This window comes from Bufo gargarizans, chromosome 9 (genome assembly GCF_014858855.1).
Source record: "Bufo gargarizans isolate SCDJY-AF-19 chromosome 9, ASM1485885v1, whole genome shotgun sequence".
NCBI lineage: Eukaryota > Metazoa > Chordata > Amphibia > Anura > Bufonidae > Bufo > Bufo gargarizans.
Window position 1 is genome coordinate 139,465,457 of NC_058088.1, and position 15,971 is coordinate 139,481,427.

The 15,971-nt window shown below is 41.9% G+C and overlaps 1 protein-coding gene across 2 annotated transcripts in view; it reads right to left on the minus strand.

Moving 5' to 3' along the window:
- Positions 1-213: 213 nt before the first annotated feature.
- PIN4 (peptidylprolyl cis/trans isomerase, NIMA-interacting 4) overlaps positions 214-15,971 on the minus strand; it is a 108,167-nt gene continuing 92,409 nt past the window's right edge. For both annotated transcript variants that reach the window (XM_044268762.1, XM_044268763.1), the window contains exon 4: positions 214-405. In XM_044268762.1, the coding sequence (XP_044124697.1) occupies positions 247-405 (159 nt within the window). In that variant the 3' untranslated portion in view covers positions 214-246. The remainder of the gene's footprint in view (positions 406-15,971) is intronic.

The following is a 15,971-nucleotide window of genomic DNA, read 5'->3' on the forward strand; positions in this document are numbered from 1 at the left end:
TTTTTTTTTTAAATGTCAGCAGCAATGAAATATCATCAAATGAAAGGTCTATTAGTGAGAAGAAAAGGAGGTAAAATTCATTTTGGTGGTAAGGTGTATGACCGAGCAATAAACCGTGAAAGTAGTGGTGTAGTGCAGAATTGTAAAAAGTGGTCTGGTCATTAAGGGGGGTTAAGCTAGGGGAGCTGAGGTGGTTAAATGAAGACTCAAACATTCAGCAAGTAAGAAATCCTTTATTATTAGATTTTATTTCCTTCCTTCCACCATAATAATGTGATACCCAAATTTGGTCTTTATAGGAGGATCAGTGTAAACAGGTTTGTCTATTGAGCTTAGAGGGAGCGCAAAAGCAGCTTCTTGAAAAGGTCCAACCATTGAGCCTCTTATCATCCAGCCCAAATCGCCCTGTAAAGAAGTAGCAAAATATGAGATAAGATTAAATAAATCGCATCAGAAAAGGGTATAACCATATTTGAGATTGCCATTTAAATCTGACACTCCCATGCCCATTACATGCACAGCTGTGGTGCATGCCCATTACATACACAATCTGCTACATGCCAATTACACACACAGCTTTATTACATGATCATTACGCAGATAGCTTTACTATATACATATTACCTACACAGCCCATCACACACACACACACACACACACACACACACACAACACTGCTACATGCCTACAAACGTATTTTCTTTCTATGTCCATTTGTATTTTTTTCTGGATCGTATACAGAACCATTCATTTCAATTGGTCCGCAATAAAAACGGAAGTTACTCCGTGTACATTCGTACGTTCTGAAAAAAATAAAAATAAATAGATCATATCCTACTATTATCTGCATTAGGAACAAGGATAGGACTGTTCTATTAGGGGCTAGCTGTTCCATTCCGCAAAATACGGAATGCACACAAACCTCATAAGTATTGTTTGTGGATCCATTTTTTGCAGAACGCAAAATACATACGGTCTTGTGAATGAGCCCTTACATAGAAAGCTATGCTACATGCCTATTACACGGATAGCATTAATATATGCACACTACACACACACACACCCCGACAAAGCTCTATAATATGCTAATCACACTTTATACACATGCTCAATATATAGTATATTAATATATAGTGAGGGATGAGACAATCTTTGTGTCTACAGCGGCCATTTTACATTGTATGACTGTTTTTATGTCAGTATCTGCAGATACGGGAAGGAGTAACTTAGCCCCCACCTTTGCTATTCTCAAGAAATGGAAACTGCTTGGTGTGATATATCTACTTCCTCTATTCTGATAAATGTATGTCTTGTTTTTGTATAGAAAGTCTGCGGTTAACTGACATTTATACCTTCTGCTTCATAAGCATTTCTATATGTCTAGATGTTTTCATGATTTTTATGTAAAGTGCATGGGTGTATAACCAGAACTGGCCCCAATGTGGTATAAGTATTTGCTTTCCATAAGCAATAAACTGAGACTTGTTTAGATACAACCTTGATGTTTGTGTTATTCAATTCTTCAAGTACTCGTTACCTATTTGCCATACTTATTTGGAATTCAGCATAAATCAGAGTTAGCGGTCTTTGCCCTGACAATATACACCAAATCTAAAAGCCCTATCTTACCATTAGTAAAAACAAAAACAAAACAAAAAAAAAAAAAAAACACCAAATTTCTTTATGGCCTGGAAATGTGTGTATGACACTCTGAGGTCTACTAGGGCTCGTTTTTTTCTCTCTGGCTGCTCACTTTTCAATTTTTTTTCTCTCCTTCGTTCTCAAATTTGCCAAAATCGAATCACCAAAAATTCAAATTTTAATGGAACTCAAATTTTTACAGAATTCAGGTTGAATTTGATTAGTTTAGAATCAATTTGCTCATCTAAATTTGTCACTTATGTTTTGCTAAACTCTGTTGCAATCTGTTTTTACATCTAATAGTCTAAATGCATGCAGCAAGAAGCAAGAGAAAATGGGCTCTTTGTACCTAAAGGCGATGCCCCTTCAATAGCTGTCAGCTGTTACTTCCAGTTATTATTATTTATTATTAAAGAGACATTATTTCCATAGCGCTGTACATATGAAAAGGGGTAAACATACACAATACAGACAATTACACTAAGCATAAACAAGACCAGTTACAAACTGGTACAGAAGGAGAGAGGACCCTGCCCTTGAGAGCTTACAATCTACATGGTATTGGAGAAGGAAACAGTAGGTGAGGGGAGCTGGTCATGGAGGTATAGAGGCAGCAGGGTCACTGGTTGTAGGCTTGTCTGAAGAGGTGTTTTTTTTTATGTTTCTTTTGAAGGATTCCACTGTAGGTGAGAGTCTGATATGTTGGGGTAGCGAGTTCCAGAGTGTGGGGGATGCTCAGGAGAAATCTTGGAGGTGATTGTGGGGATCGGAGAGTGCGTGTTGGGATGTATCGGGAAAGTCGTTCGGAGATGTAGGGACGGGACAGGTTGTGGACAGCCTTGTATGTATTTGTTAGCATTTTGAACTGAATTCGCTGGGTAATGGGGAGCTAGTGAAGGGATTGGCAGAGAGGAGAGGCCGGAGTAACAGGGTGAGAGGTGGATTAGTTGGGCAGCAGAGTTGAGGATAGATTGGAGGGGTTTGAGAGTGCTAGATGGAAGGCCAGAGAGGAGAATGTTGCAGTAGTCTAGGCGGGAGATGATGAGGACATGTACAAGCATTTTCGCAGATTTAAAGTTAAGGAAAGCGCTGATGCAGGAGAGGTTTTTGAGTTGGAGGCAGCAGGTGGTGGGCAGCAGGTGGTGGAAAGGGCTTGATGTGCGGTCGGAAGGAAAGGACAGAATCCAAGGTCACTCCAAGGCAGCAGACTTGCTTGACCGGGGAGAGTGTGCAGCCATTGATCGTGATAGATAGGTCTGTTGAGCAAGATATAATTAATCATCTTTCCCCTGTTTTATCCATGTTAACTTTTAGAAAGTGAGAAGAGAAGAAGGATGATATAGAAGATAGACATTGTGGGATTCTGGATAATAAGGTGGTGATGTCTGGACCAAAGAGGCAGATTTGTGTGTAGTCAGTATAAGAGTGATACTGAAAGCCATGGGACTCTATGAAATGTCCCAGGCCTAAAGTGTAAATGGAGAAGAGCAGAGGTCCTAGGACAGAGCCTTGTGGGACACCAACAGAGAGGGAATGAGACAAGGAGTTGGTGTGAAAGTGGGAGACGCTAAACGTCCGATCTAATATCAGGAAGTATCACTTTACTGAGAGAGTAGTGGATGCATGGAATAGCCTTCCTGCAGAAGTGGCAGCTGCAAATACAGTGGAGGAGTTTAAGCATGCATGGGATAGGCATAAGGCCATCCTTCATATAAGATAGGGCCAGGGGCTATCCATAGTATTTAGTATATTGGGCAGACTAGATGGGCCAAATGGTTCTTATCTGCTGACACAGTCTATGTTTCTATGATCTGTGAGTTATAATGTGATCCAGAAGAGGGCTAGGTCAGTGATGCCAAGAGATGAGAGTTTGTAACAGAAGGGAGTGGTTGACAGTGTCAAAGGTAGAAGACAGGTCAAGGAGAAGGTCAGATTAATATTTTTTTTTGTTTTGGCTGTTAGTAGGTCATTGGTGACTTTGGTAAGGGCAGTCTTAGTCGAGTGGTGGGGTCGGAAGCCAGATTGTAGCCAGTCAAAGAGGGAGCAGGAGGAAAGGTGATGGGACTTTTCAGAATAGACATGTTGTTCAAGTAGCTTTGAGGCATACGGAAGAAGTGATATGGGTCGATAACTGGATAAAGAAGATGGGTCAAGTGAAGGCCTTTTGAGGATGGGTGTAATGGTAGCATATTTAAAAGCAGAGGGGAAGACACCAGAGGTTAGTGATAGGTTGAAGAGATGAGTTAGGGCTGGGATAAACACTATGGTGAGGTTAGGGATGAGGTGGGATGGGACTGAGTCAAGTGCACAGGTGGCGAGATGTGATCTGGAGAGTAGAGTGGAGAGTTTTTCTTCTGTAATGGTGGAGAAGTGGGTTTTGGGAGAAAAGGACTGAGCAGTTGTGTATCGGGTCTGTGGGGACTGTGTACGGAAGCTTTCTCTGATGTTGACTATCTTTTGTTTGAAGTATGCGGCAAAGTCATCAGCTGAGATGAGAGGAGAGGGTGGGGGCGCTGGGGGATGGAGATGGGAGTTAAAAGTGTTAAAAAGTTGTTTTGGGCTGTGGGCCAGGTAAGATATAAGAGATGAGAAGTAGGCCTGTTTTGCATCAGCGAGTGAGGATTTGAATAGGAGGAGGGATTGCTTGTATGCGGTGAATTGATCTTTAGAATGGGATTTCTTCCATCGCCGCTTAGCTCCTGTGTGAGGGGGGCAACAGTGTCCAAAGCAGTACTTTTTGTGGTGTTATACAGGGTGGTCGCAGCATCTGGGTCTTGGAGGGAACAGATGGTAGCAAGTGGCAGTAGAGTCAGAAAGCAAGTGAAAGTCGAGATGTTTAAGGTTCCTGCGGGGATGTGCTAGTGTGTGGACCGGGGGAGCAGCAGACGACACCAATTAAGAGAAGGTGAGTAGGTTGTGGTCGGATAGGGGGATAGGCGAATTAGAAAGGTTAGATAGGGAGAACAGGCGGGTAAAGATAAGATCCAGAGTGTGACCATCTCTGTGGGTGGGAGCTGAAGACCATGTAAAAAAAGGAGGAAGAGAGTGATAGAAGTTTAGAGGGGGCTGAGTGGCAGGTGTCAATAAGGATGTTGAAGTCACCCATGATGACAGTGGGGATGTCGGCAGGAAGAAAGTCTAGTAGTCAGGTGTTAAAGTGGTCAAGAAAGATGGTGGCTGGGCCTGGGGGACGGTAAATGACAGCTTCTTGAAGGTTGGAGGGAGAGTAGATCCGAACAGAGTGTACTTCATATGAGGTGAGCATAATGGAGGGTGGCAGTGGAGTTGGGCTGTAGGAGCAGGTGGCTGAAAGGAAAAGACCAACTCCTCCACCATGTTTGCATCCGGGGCGGGCGAAATGAAATCCACTATATGAGAGTGCAGCAGGGGAGGAGGTGTCAAAGGGTTCAGCCATATTTCTGTGAGACCCAGAAAGGAAAGTTTTCGAGAGATTAAAAGATCATGAATGTATGACAGTTTGTTACAGACAGAGCGTGCATTCCATAATGCTCCTGCAAGAGTAACCAAAGGAGCAGGGGTCAGAGGAATGGTTATTAGGTTTAAGGGATTGCAGAAATTTGCAGAAGGAGATTTGTACTGGGACGTGGATGTGATAGTGAGGATTTGCATATAAGCTCTTTTAACCGCCTCCCGACCGCTTAACGCACGGATGCGTCCGGGAGGCGGTCGATTCATTCTTCCTGGACGCATCCGTGCTTCATCTCGCGAAACGCGAGATTTCGGACTGAGCCGGCCCGTGCATGCGCATCGCGGGACGGCAAATGAACGAGCATAATTTCGTCACCAGCCTGCCAGCCATTGATCGTGGCTGGCGGGCTGGCGATTTTTAAAATGTCAAATCACAAGCCATCTAACACATCATATTGTTTTGTTAAATGGCATCCCTGCTCCTCTGCTGGTCCTTTTGGTCGGTTGGTTCCAGCAGAGGAGTAGCACCAAACACCACACACAGCCCCAGATCACCCCCCTGAACCCCAATTAACCCCTTGATCACCCCTGTCAATCACTAGTGAAAGGGAAAAAAGTGATCAGTGTAAACCGTCACTTTTTTTTTTCACTGGTATTGACTGTTAGGTTTTAGAATAGTTTAGGCCCCTTGGTTAGGTAGTTTAGCGATCGGTTAGCGCCCAGCCCACTGCACCGCAGTCACTTATTCGCTGATTAGCGTATCGCTAATCAGCATTTGTACTTTTATAGTATCTGTAAGTGATCAAAACTGATCACAGTCAGATCTGTAATAGTATTAGTGTCACCTTAGTTCGCCCTCCACCCAAAACGCAGTGTTTGCCCAATCAGGCCTGATCGGTCGCCCACACGTGCATTCACCCACACCCGCCCCGCCGCAGTGACAAAAAAAAAAATAAAAATTTTTTTGAGCACTGCACATTCACAAGCCCTGTGGCGATAAAAAAAAAAAATATCGGTTTTTTAGTTGCCCAAATGTCAAACAGGGGGTATTCTTCTGAAGAGGCCTACAGGCTTCTGACCCAAAGTCGGATGAGGAATGGGAACCCTCATCTGATGAATCTAGTGGGTCAGAATATGAACCTGTAGAAAGCAGTGGCAGTCTGACCCAAAGTACAGACGAGGAGGTTGAGGTCCCTGATAGCACCAGGCCCCGTGTCGCTAGACCACAGGTTGCGCAGGATCCGCTTCAAGGGCAGCAGAGTGGGGCTGGCGCTGTCGGATTACGTGGTGAGGCATACACCAGCAGCGCAGCCCATCCTGGACCTAGTACCAGCACTGCCGTACAACATGGTGAAGTGGCGAGCACCAGAAGGGCAGTTGAAGCTGGTACGGTGGCACGTGCAGTAGTTACCCCGTTGCAGCCACCGCACAGACAGGCCCATAGAGCCCCTAGAATCCCTGAGGTGCTGGCAAACCCTGATTGGCAGTCCCCAACTTCAGCCACACCTGTAGTTCCCCCTTTCACTGCCCAGTCTGGAGTTCGGGTTGAGACAGCTCAGATCGGTTCGGCCCTGGGATTTTTTGAGCCGTTCTCGACTGCGGAGCTCTTGGACTTAGTTGTGGCAGAAACAAATCGGTATGCCACACAATTTATAACTGCCAACCCGGGAAGCTTTTATGCCCAGCCTTTCCAGTGGAAACCAGTCCAAGTTTCCGAAATTACATTTTTTCTGGGCCTTCTCCTCAACATGGGTCTAACTAAAAAGCATGAATTGCGGTCATATTGGTCCACAAACCCAATTCATCACATGCCCATGTTCTCTGCTGCTATGTCCAGGACACTATTTGAGACCATCCTGCGTTTCCTGCACTTTAGCGACAACACCACCTCCCATCCCAGAGGCCACCCAGCTTTTGACCGGCTCCACAAAATTCGGCCCCTCATAGACCACTTCAACCAGAAATTTGCAGATTTGTATACCCCAGAGCAAAACATCTGCGTAGACGAGTCCCTAATACATTTTACCGGGCATCCCAAGCAAGCGCTCCCGGTATGGGGTCAAATTGTATAAGCTCTGTGAAAGGGCCACAGGCTATACCCACAAATGTCTATGAGGGAAAAGATCAGACCCTGGAGCCGGTCGGTTGCCCTGACTACCTGGGGAGCAGTGGGAAGACAGTCTGGGACTTGGTGTCACCCTTATTTGGCAAGGGGTACCATCTTTATGTGGACAATTTCTACACAAGTGTGGCCCTCTTCAGGCATTTGTTTCTAGAACAGATTGGCTGCTGTGGCACCGTGCGAACTAGTCGCGCGGGCTTCCCCCAACGGCTCGTTACCACCCGTCTTGCAAGGGGGGAGACGGCTGCCTTGTGTAACCAAGAACTGCTCGTGGTAAAATGGAGAGACAAGCGTGACGTTTACATGCTCTCCTCCATTCACGCAGAAACAACAATCCAAATTGAGCGAGCAACCCGTGTCATTGAAAAGCCCCTCTCAGTCCGCGACTATAACCTTCACATGGGAGGGGTGGACTTCAATGACCAGATGTTGTCTCCGTATTTAGTGTCCCGACGCACCAGACGCTGGTATAAGAAGGTGTCTGTATATTTAATTTAATTGGCTCTGTATAATAGTTTTGTTCTCTGCAGTAAGGCTGGGAGAATACGATCTTTCGTCAAATTTCAGGAAGAGATCATCGAGAACCTCCTGTACCCAGGAGGTTCCGTGGCCCCATCCACCAGTGTAGTTAGCCGTCTACACGAGCGACATTTCCCCAATGTCGTTGCTGGTACCTCAACCCAACCGTCACCTCGAAAAAGATGTCGTGTCTGCAGCAGGAGTGGAATAAGGCGTGACACCCGCTATTTCTGTCCTGACTGCCCTTACCACCCTGCCCTATGCTTAGGGAATTGTTTCCAGGAAGTACCACACACAGGTACACCTAGCATTGGGATCACATCTCACCAGGACAGGCACACAGGGCTATTAGGGCCCATTTACACACAGAGCTGCTGCAAATCTCTCCTTTCACCTGGGACAAAGTGCATAATGCACTTCGCCAAATCTTTGGGCGATTTGCGCTTTGCACATTGTCCCATGGGGAAGGAGAGGTTTGTCCTATAAAAGGTAAAAAAATAAAAATAAATCACCAGTAAGCAAAAAGATTAACGTTCAGTTCAAAAAGTTAAAGTTTATATGTTCTGTTCAAAAGTTATTATAAAGTTAATAAAATTATTGCGTTGCGGCCTGGTTTTTTCTTTTTTGTTTTGTTTTTTTTACCTTGCAGGTGGACCAACCGATCGACTAGCTGCAGCACCGATGTGCATTCTAACAGAAGCATTGCGCTGCTGTCAGATTACACACAAGTCGGTATATGCGGCGCTGCAAGACGAGATTTCTCCTCTGCAGTAAAAGATACGTTTGCCAATATATATTTTTTTATATACAAAGTGTTTGCCAAAGCATATGAACACCGCCACCTCCTCAGCTCATATGCTTTGGCAAACACTTTGTATATAAAAAAATATATAAAAAATCCCGGCAATGATTTATTCAGCCACATCGATTGATGTGAATGGAGAAATCGGGTTTGCCAGGGCATACGAGTGGGTATGGATGTTGGGCGGAGCTCCTATATCCTGGCAGACGCCTTTCCCCTCTTTTTTTTGGGCAGAGATTTTTTCATCCACATTGATCTATGTGAATGAAGAAATCTGTGCCGTTCCTTTTTTTCTTTCAGCCCAGAGGCTGAACGGAAAAAAAAATCTCATTACCTGTATGCTCAATATAAGGAGAATAGCAGAAACTCCTAATGCTGGCCATACATGTAATGATTGCGGAGACCCTCAAATGCCAGGGCAGTACAAACACCCCACAAATGACCCCATTTTGGAAAGAAGACACCCCAAGGTATTCGCTGAGGGGTATATTGAGTCCATGAAAGATTGAAATTTTTGTCCCAAGTTAGCGGAAAGTGAGACAAAAAAAAAATCTATTTCCGCTAACTTGTGACAAAAAATAAAAAGTTCTATGAACTCACTATGCCCATCAGCGAATACCTAAGGGTGTCTACGTTCCGAAATGGGGTCATTTGTGGGGTGTTTGTACTGTCTGGGCATTGTAGAACCTCAGGAAACATGACAGGTGCTCATAAAGTCAGAGCTGCTTCAAAAAGCGGAAATTCACATTTTTGTACCATAGTTTGTAAACGCTATAACTTTTACCCAACCCATTTTTTTTTTTTTTTGCCAAAAAATATTTTTTTTTATCAAAAACAATAAATTTAGCGAAAAATTTATATATGGATGTCGTTTTTTTTGCTAAATTTTACAACTGAAAGTGTCACCATGGTGACAATGCTGAGATCCCGGCTGTTACACACAGCCAGGGATCTCAGCTAACCAGGCCCGGGAAGGGACTCATCTCAGGTTAATTTGCATATGTATCAAATCTTTTTTTTTACACAATAAAACCACACAAAGCTATGGGGACTGGGTATTGCGGATGTTCTAGCAGCCATCTAGCAACCCATGTCCTCAGCTCTATATACAAAATCCCGTTGACAGGTTCCCTTTAACAACTTCCAGACCAGACCATTTGCCCCCTTCCTGACCAGGCATAATTTAGCAAATCTGACATACAGGTCCTTCTAAAAAAAATTGCATATTGTGATAAAGTTCATTATTTTCTGTAATGTATTGATAAACATTAGACTTTCATATATTTTAGATTCATTACACACAACTGAAGTAGTTCAAGCCTTTTATTGTTTTAATATTGATGATTATGGCATACAGCTCCTGAAAACCCCAAAAAATTAGCATATTTCATCCGACCAATAAAAGAAAAGGGTTTTTAATACAAAAAAAGTCAACCTTCAAATAATTATGTTCAGTTATGCACTCAATACTTCAATCAGCCTGTGGCACTGCTGAGGTGTTATGGAGGCCCAGGATGCTTCGATAGTGGCCTTAAGCTCATCCAGAGTGTTGGGTCTTGCGTCTCTCAACTTTCTCTTCCCAATATCCCACAGATTCTCTATGGGGTTCAGGTCAGGAGAGTTGGCAGACCAATTGAGCACAGTAATACCATGGTCAGTAAACCATTTACCAGTGGTTTTGGCACTGTGAGCAGGTGCCAGGTTGTGCTGAAAAATGAAATCTTCATCTCCATAAAGTTTTTCAGCAGATGGAAGCATGAAGTGCTCCAAAATCTCCTGATAGCTAGCTGCATTGACCCTGCTCTTGATAAAACACAGTGGACCAACACCAGCAGCTGACATGGCACCCCAGACCATCACTTGACTGTGGGTACTTGACACTGGACTTCAGACATTTTGGCATTTCCCTCTCCCCAGTCTTCCTCCAGACTCTGGCACCTTGATTTCCGAATGACATGCAAAATTTGCTTTCATCCGAAAAAAGTACTTTGGACCACTGAGCAACAGTCCAGTGCTGCTTCTCTGTAGCCCAGGTCAGGCGCTTCTGCCGCTGTTTCTGGTTCAAAAGTGGCTTGACCTGGGGAATGCGGCACCTGTAGCCCATTTCCTGCACACGCCTGTACACGGTGGCTCTGGATGTTTCTACTCCAGACTCAGTCCACTGCTTCCGCAGGTCCCCCAAGGTCTGGAATCGGTCCTTCTCCACAATCTTCCTCAGGGTCCGGTCACCTCTTCTCGTTGTGCAGCGTTTTCTGCCACACTTTTTCCTTCCCACAGACTTCCCACTGAGGTGCCTTGATACAGCACTCTGGGAACAGCCTATTCGTTCAGAAATTTCTTTCTGTGTCTTACCCTCTTGCTTGAGGGTGTCAATGATGGACTTCTGGACAGCAGTCAGGTCGGCAGTCTTACCCACGATTGCCGTTTGGAGTAATGAACCAGGCTGGGAGTTTTTAAAAGCCTCAGGAATCTTTTGCAGGTGTTTAGAGTTAATTAGTTGATTCAGATGATTAGGTTAATAGCTCATTTAGAGAACCTTTTCATGATATGCTAATTTTTTTATAGATAGAAATTTTGGGGTTTCATGAGCTGTATGCCAAAATCAACAATAAAAGGCTTGAACTACTTCAGTTGGTGTGTAATGAATCTAAAATATATGAAAGTCTAATGTTTATCAGTACATTACAGAAAATAATGAACTTTATCACAATATGCTAATTTTTTTAGAAGGACCTGTATGTCACTTCATGTGGTAATAACTTTGGAATGATTTTTACTTATCCAAGCCATTCAGAGACTGTTTTCTTGTGACACATTGTACATCATGTTAATGGTAAATTTGAGTCAATATGTTGTACTTTTAATAATAATAAAAAAATAATCTGAAAACATTTTGGAAGCAATTTTTGAAAAATTTCCAAAATCAACCAGTTCAGTTGTTAAGTCACTTTGATGAGCTCACATAATAGAAACCACCTATAAATGAGCTCATTTTAAAAACTACAACCCTCAAACTATTCAAAACAAACTGGTTTTAGTAAAGTTGTCAACCCATTAAGTATTCCACAGGAATTAAAGCAAAATAGAGAGGAAATTTCAAAATTACAATTTTTTTTTACAGATTTTATATTTTAAATCAATTTTTTCCTGTAAAACATGGGTTAACAACAAAAAAAAACTCAATATTTATTATTCAAATTCTGCAGTTGGCAGAAATACCCATATGTGGTTGTAAACCGCTGTATGGGCACTCGACAGGCAAGGAGCGCCAGATGGTTTTTGGAGGACAGATGTTGCTGGAATGGTCTTTAGATGCCACGTTGCATTTGAAGAGACCTTGAGGTACCCCTACAGTGAAAACCCTCAAAAAGTGACTACACCACCCAAGGAATTCTTAACGGGTATAGTGAGCACTTGCCCAACAGGTGTTTCATAGAATTTAAAATACTTGGTTGTTGAAAATGAAAAACATTTTATTTTATTTTTTTACAAGAAAATGGTGCATTAGCCCCAAACATTCTTTTTCACAAAGGTTACTCATTTTTTCCTGAATACACTAACACTCCATTTGTGGTAATAAACTGCTGTTTGGGTATACGCCAGTGTTTAGAAGTGAAGGCGCGGTATCCAAAGTTTCTAACACTGAATTTTCTGACATGGTTTTAAGAGAGATAACCTTCTTATTTTTTGCTGTTGACTGAGCTGCGTGAGGGCTTATTTTTTGCAGTGCAAGCTGTAGTTTTTATTGGCACAATTTTATGGTACTTTTGGCTTTCTGATCTCTTTTTATTTTTTTATTTTTTATTTTTATCTCTGAAATGTACTGGGGAACAGCACTGACTTTATCACCTTTTGCTCATGGACATTGAAGAATGGTTGGGGGAAGGTAATTGTTCTGGCCCCTAAGTGGGCTAATCAGTCACAAGGAATGGAGAATAGATGTGGAAGTGGGGGACATCTCTGCTTCACAAACTAGTTAGCAAAGGTGGGAACAGCAAAGATTACCAGACACAAAATCCAAGGATGGACAAAAGACTAAGATGTATATTATAAGTAGAGTGGTTGTGATCTTCCCGAAATTGTACAATGAGATAATGCAATGGCCTGAGGATACAAAGGAAGATGATCTCTGGGCTTGGGACCTGGCTCTATAAGACATGATTAATATATACAGGTTACAAAATACAAAATTCACATAGACCTATAAATATTGTGTTTATGCCCTATGTGAAGTAAGACCCTAAAAGAAAAAACCTCCTCAGTGTACATAATACATAATACACCTATACCGAAAATGAACTGAGACTAACCAGATATAACATTAAAAAAAAAAAAAAAATATATATATACTTTATTAAATACAAATTACATAGATAAAAAAAGAAAACATGATACATCAGATAAAAAAGTGGACTGCACCGTGAACAATCACAACCCTAAAATCTTAAACCTCACAGCAATACATAGTATAATCACATATCCATTATGTTAGGGATATCCACCTCAGGAGAGCCACGTACCCCGATGCACATTTTGGAGATGCCTTCCTCTGGGGGTACTGTGAGGTTTAAGATTTTAGTGTTGTGATTGTTCACGGATTAGATATATATTATTCTAATCTTGGCCCCCACATTTTTATCCTATATATGTATTTGGGCAATTATGGTAGCCCTATTGCTGTGCTACTGGTGGCTATTTGTTGATATGGAGATTTAATTGATAATATGCACTTGCACTTTAGTCTTCCTGGGTGTTACATATGCATATATATTATATACATATCAACTGTGGACATAGGTGTATGCACAGCTTTGGGCCAGATGACCTTTTTATCATTTCTGTTCTCCCCTTTTTCCTCTACATGTATACTTTGTAATACCTCCTCAGGTGTAGTGCACTTTTTAATCTGATTTTATCTTATCATTTTTATCTATGTAATTTGTATTTAATAACGTGTATATATATATATATATATATATATATATATATATACATACATATATACACACATACACACAGGGAGTGCAGAATTATTAGGCAAGTTGTATTTTTGAGGATTAATTTTATTATTGAACAACAACCATGTTCTCAATGAACCCAAAAAACTCATTAATATCAAAGCTGAATATTTTTTGGAAGTAGTTTTTAGTTTGTTTTTAGTTTTAGCTATTTTAGGGGGATACCTGTGTGACTATTACTGTGCATAATTATTAGGCAACTTAACAAAAAACAAATATATACCCATTTCAATTATTTATTTTTACCAGTGAAACCAATATAACATCTCAACATTCACAAATATACATTTCTGACATTCAAAAACAAAACAAAAACAAATCAGTGACCAATATAGCCACCTTTCTTTGCAAGGACACTCAAAAGCCTGCCATCCATGGATTCTGTCAGTGTTTTGATCTGTTCACCATCAACATTGCGTGCAGCAGCAACCACAGCCTCCCAGACACTTCTTGCAGTGGCATGCTATTCCATCCGGTTTGCGTTTAGTTGGACCATCATTTATTTTTCAACAGGACAATGACCCCAAACACACCTCCAGGCTGTGTAAGGGCTATTTGACCATGAAGGAGAGTGATGGGGTGATGCGGCAGATGACCTGGCCTCCAGTCACCGGACCTGAACCCAATCGAGATGGTTTGGGGTGAGCTGGACCGCAGAGTGAAGGCAAAAGGGCCAACAAGTGCTAAGCATCTCTGGGAACTCCTTCAAGACTGTTGGAAGGCCACTTCAGGTGACTACCTCTTGAAGCTCATCAAGAGAATGCCAAGAGTGTGCAAAGCAGTAATCAAAGCAAAAAGTGGCTACTTTGAAGAACCTAGAATATGACATATTTTCAGTTGTTTCACACTTTTTTGTTATGTATATAATTCCACATGTGTTAATTCATAGTTTTGATGCCTTCAGTGTAAATCTACAATTTTCATAATCATGAAAATAAAGAAAACTCTTTGAATAAGGAGGTGTGTCCAAACTTTTGGTCTGTATTGTGTATATATATATATATATATATATATATATATATATATATATATATATATATCAAGAAAAAATGGCGGCACTGATGCAAAAACCGTTATGGTAAGGGTGCACGTCTCCAGGGGAATAGGTTTCTTACCCCAATAGATAATCAAAAAAGATGGGCGGCACTCCGATGAAAAGAGCAAAGGAACTTTAATCACCCACGGTGGTGCAACGTTTCGGTTCCACACTAGAACCTTTTTCATCGGAGTGCCGCCCATCTTTTTTGATTATATATATATATATATATATATTATGAAGAAAAGAAGGCAGCACTCCAATAGGTAGTGAAAAGTGGACGATTTATTCACTTATCAGCTCAGCGACGTTTCGGCTCTCACTATGGAGCCTTTTTCCAGCTGAAAAAGGCTCCATAGTGAGAGCCGAAACGTCGCTGAGCTGATGAGTGAATAAATCGTCCACTTTTCACTACCTATTGGAGTGCTGCCTTCTTTTCTTCATACTATCTACATTTGGGATCTTGGTCACAGGTCTCGTTGGAGGATTTTTTGCACCCACATACATTTTTTTTTTTTGTGTGCTGCTTTCCTTTCTTCTATTTTTTATATTTATATATATATATATATATATATATATATATTGATGTTATACCTGGTTAGTCTCAGTTCCTTATCGGTATAGGTCTATAAGACATGAGCAAGTTATTGTACTGGTTAAGAAGATGGGGTAGCGCCATCCTGGTTTTCTGTTCACAACTGGTCCCATATCGGTGAGTGTTTGATCACAGGTTCCCAGCCATGGCTATGTGCTGCCAATGCTGAGCTATTTTCGCCTGGTTTACTATTGTTGATCTTTTGGTACATTGTCTATACTCTGCATGATTCATGTTTTTTGTACCATTCATTATGCACTATAGCCATGGCCGCTTGACCATTTTTCTGATCTCCACTCACCGTTTACAATTTATTATTTTTCAGGTCTGCATCTATGGGTTGGTCATTGTACCATACACTATTATTTGTCTTTTTCCCATATTTACAGTAACCTTATTGATAGATTATTATATCTTGTGACCAGTGTGTCCATCCAGGATGGCGCTCGTTTTCTTTTCCTCTGCTCCCTTACCCTGTCCTTGGCATTTATCATATGTGTGTTTTTTATCATGTATTTAATAAAAACGTATATATTTTTCTTAATTAATGGTACTCTAAGCTCTTTTCTTCTGTTTTCTGGTTAAGAAGATATACTGAAATGGCTTGGACCAGAGGTCAGAGCACTTGATTTATTACTCTGCTCTGGCACAAGCAAAGTGAGTGCCCCATAGTATGGACTGCCACCTTAGCATATCAAGAATTGTGCTGCTGCTGTGGCTTCTGCTACCTACAGATCTCCAGAAACAGCTCAACAATGACGCGGTGTGAGTGCTGAGAAGCATGTTGGAGGTGAGTTCTGTAGGCTGCA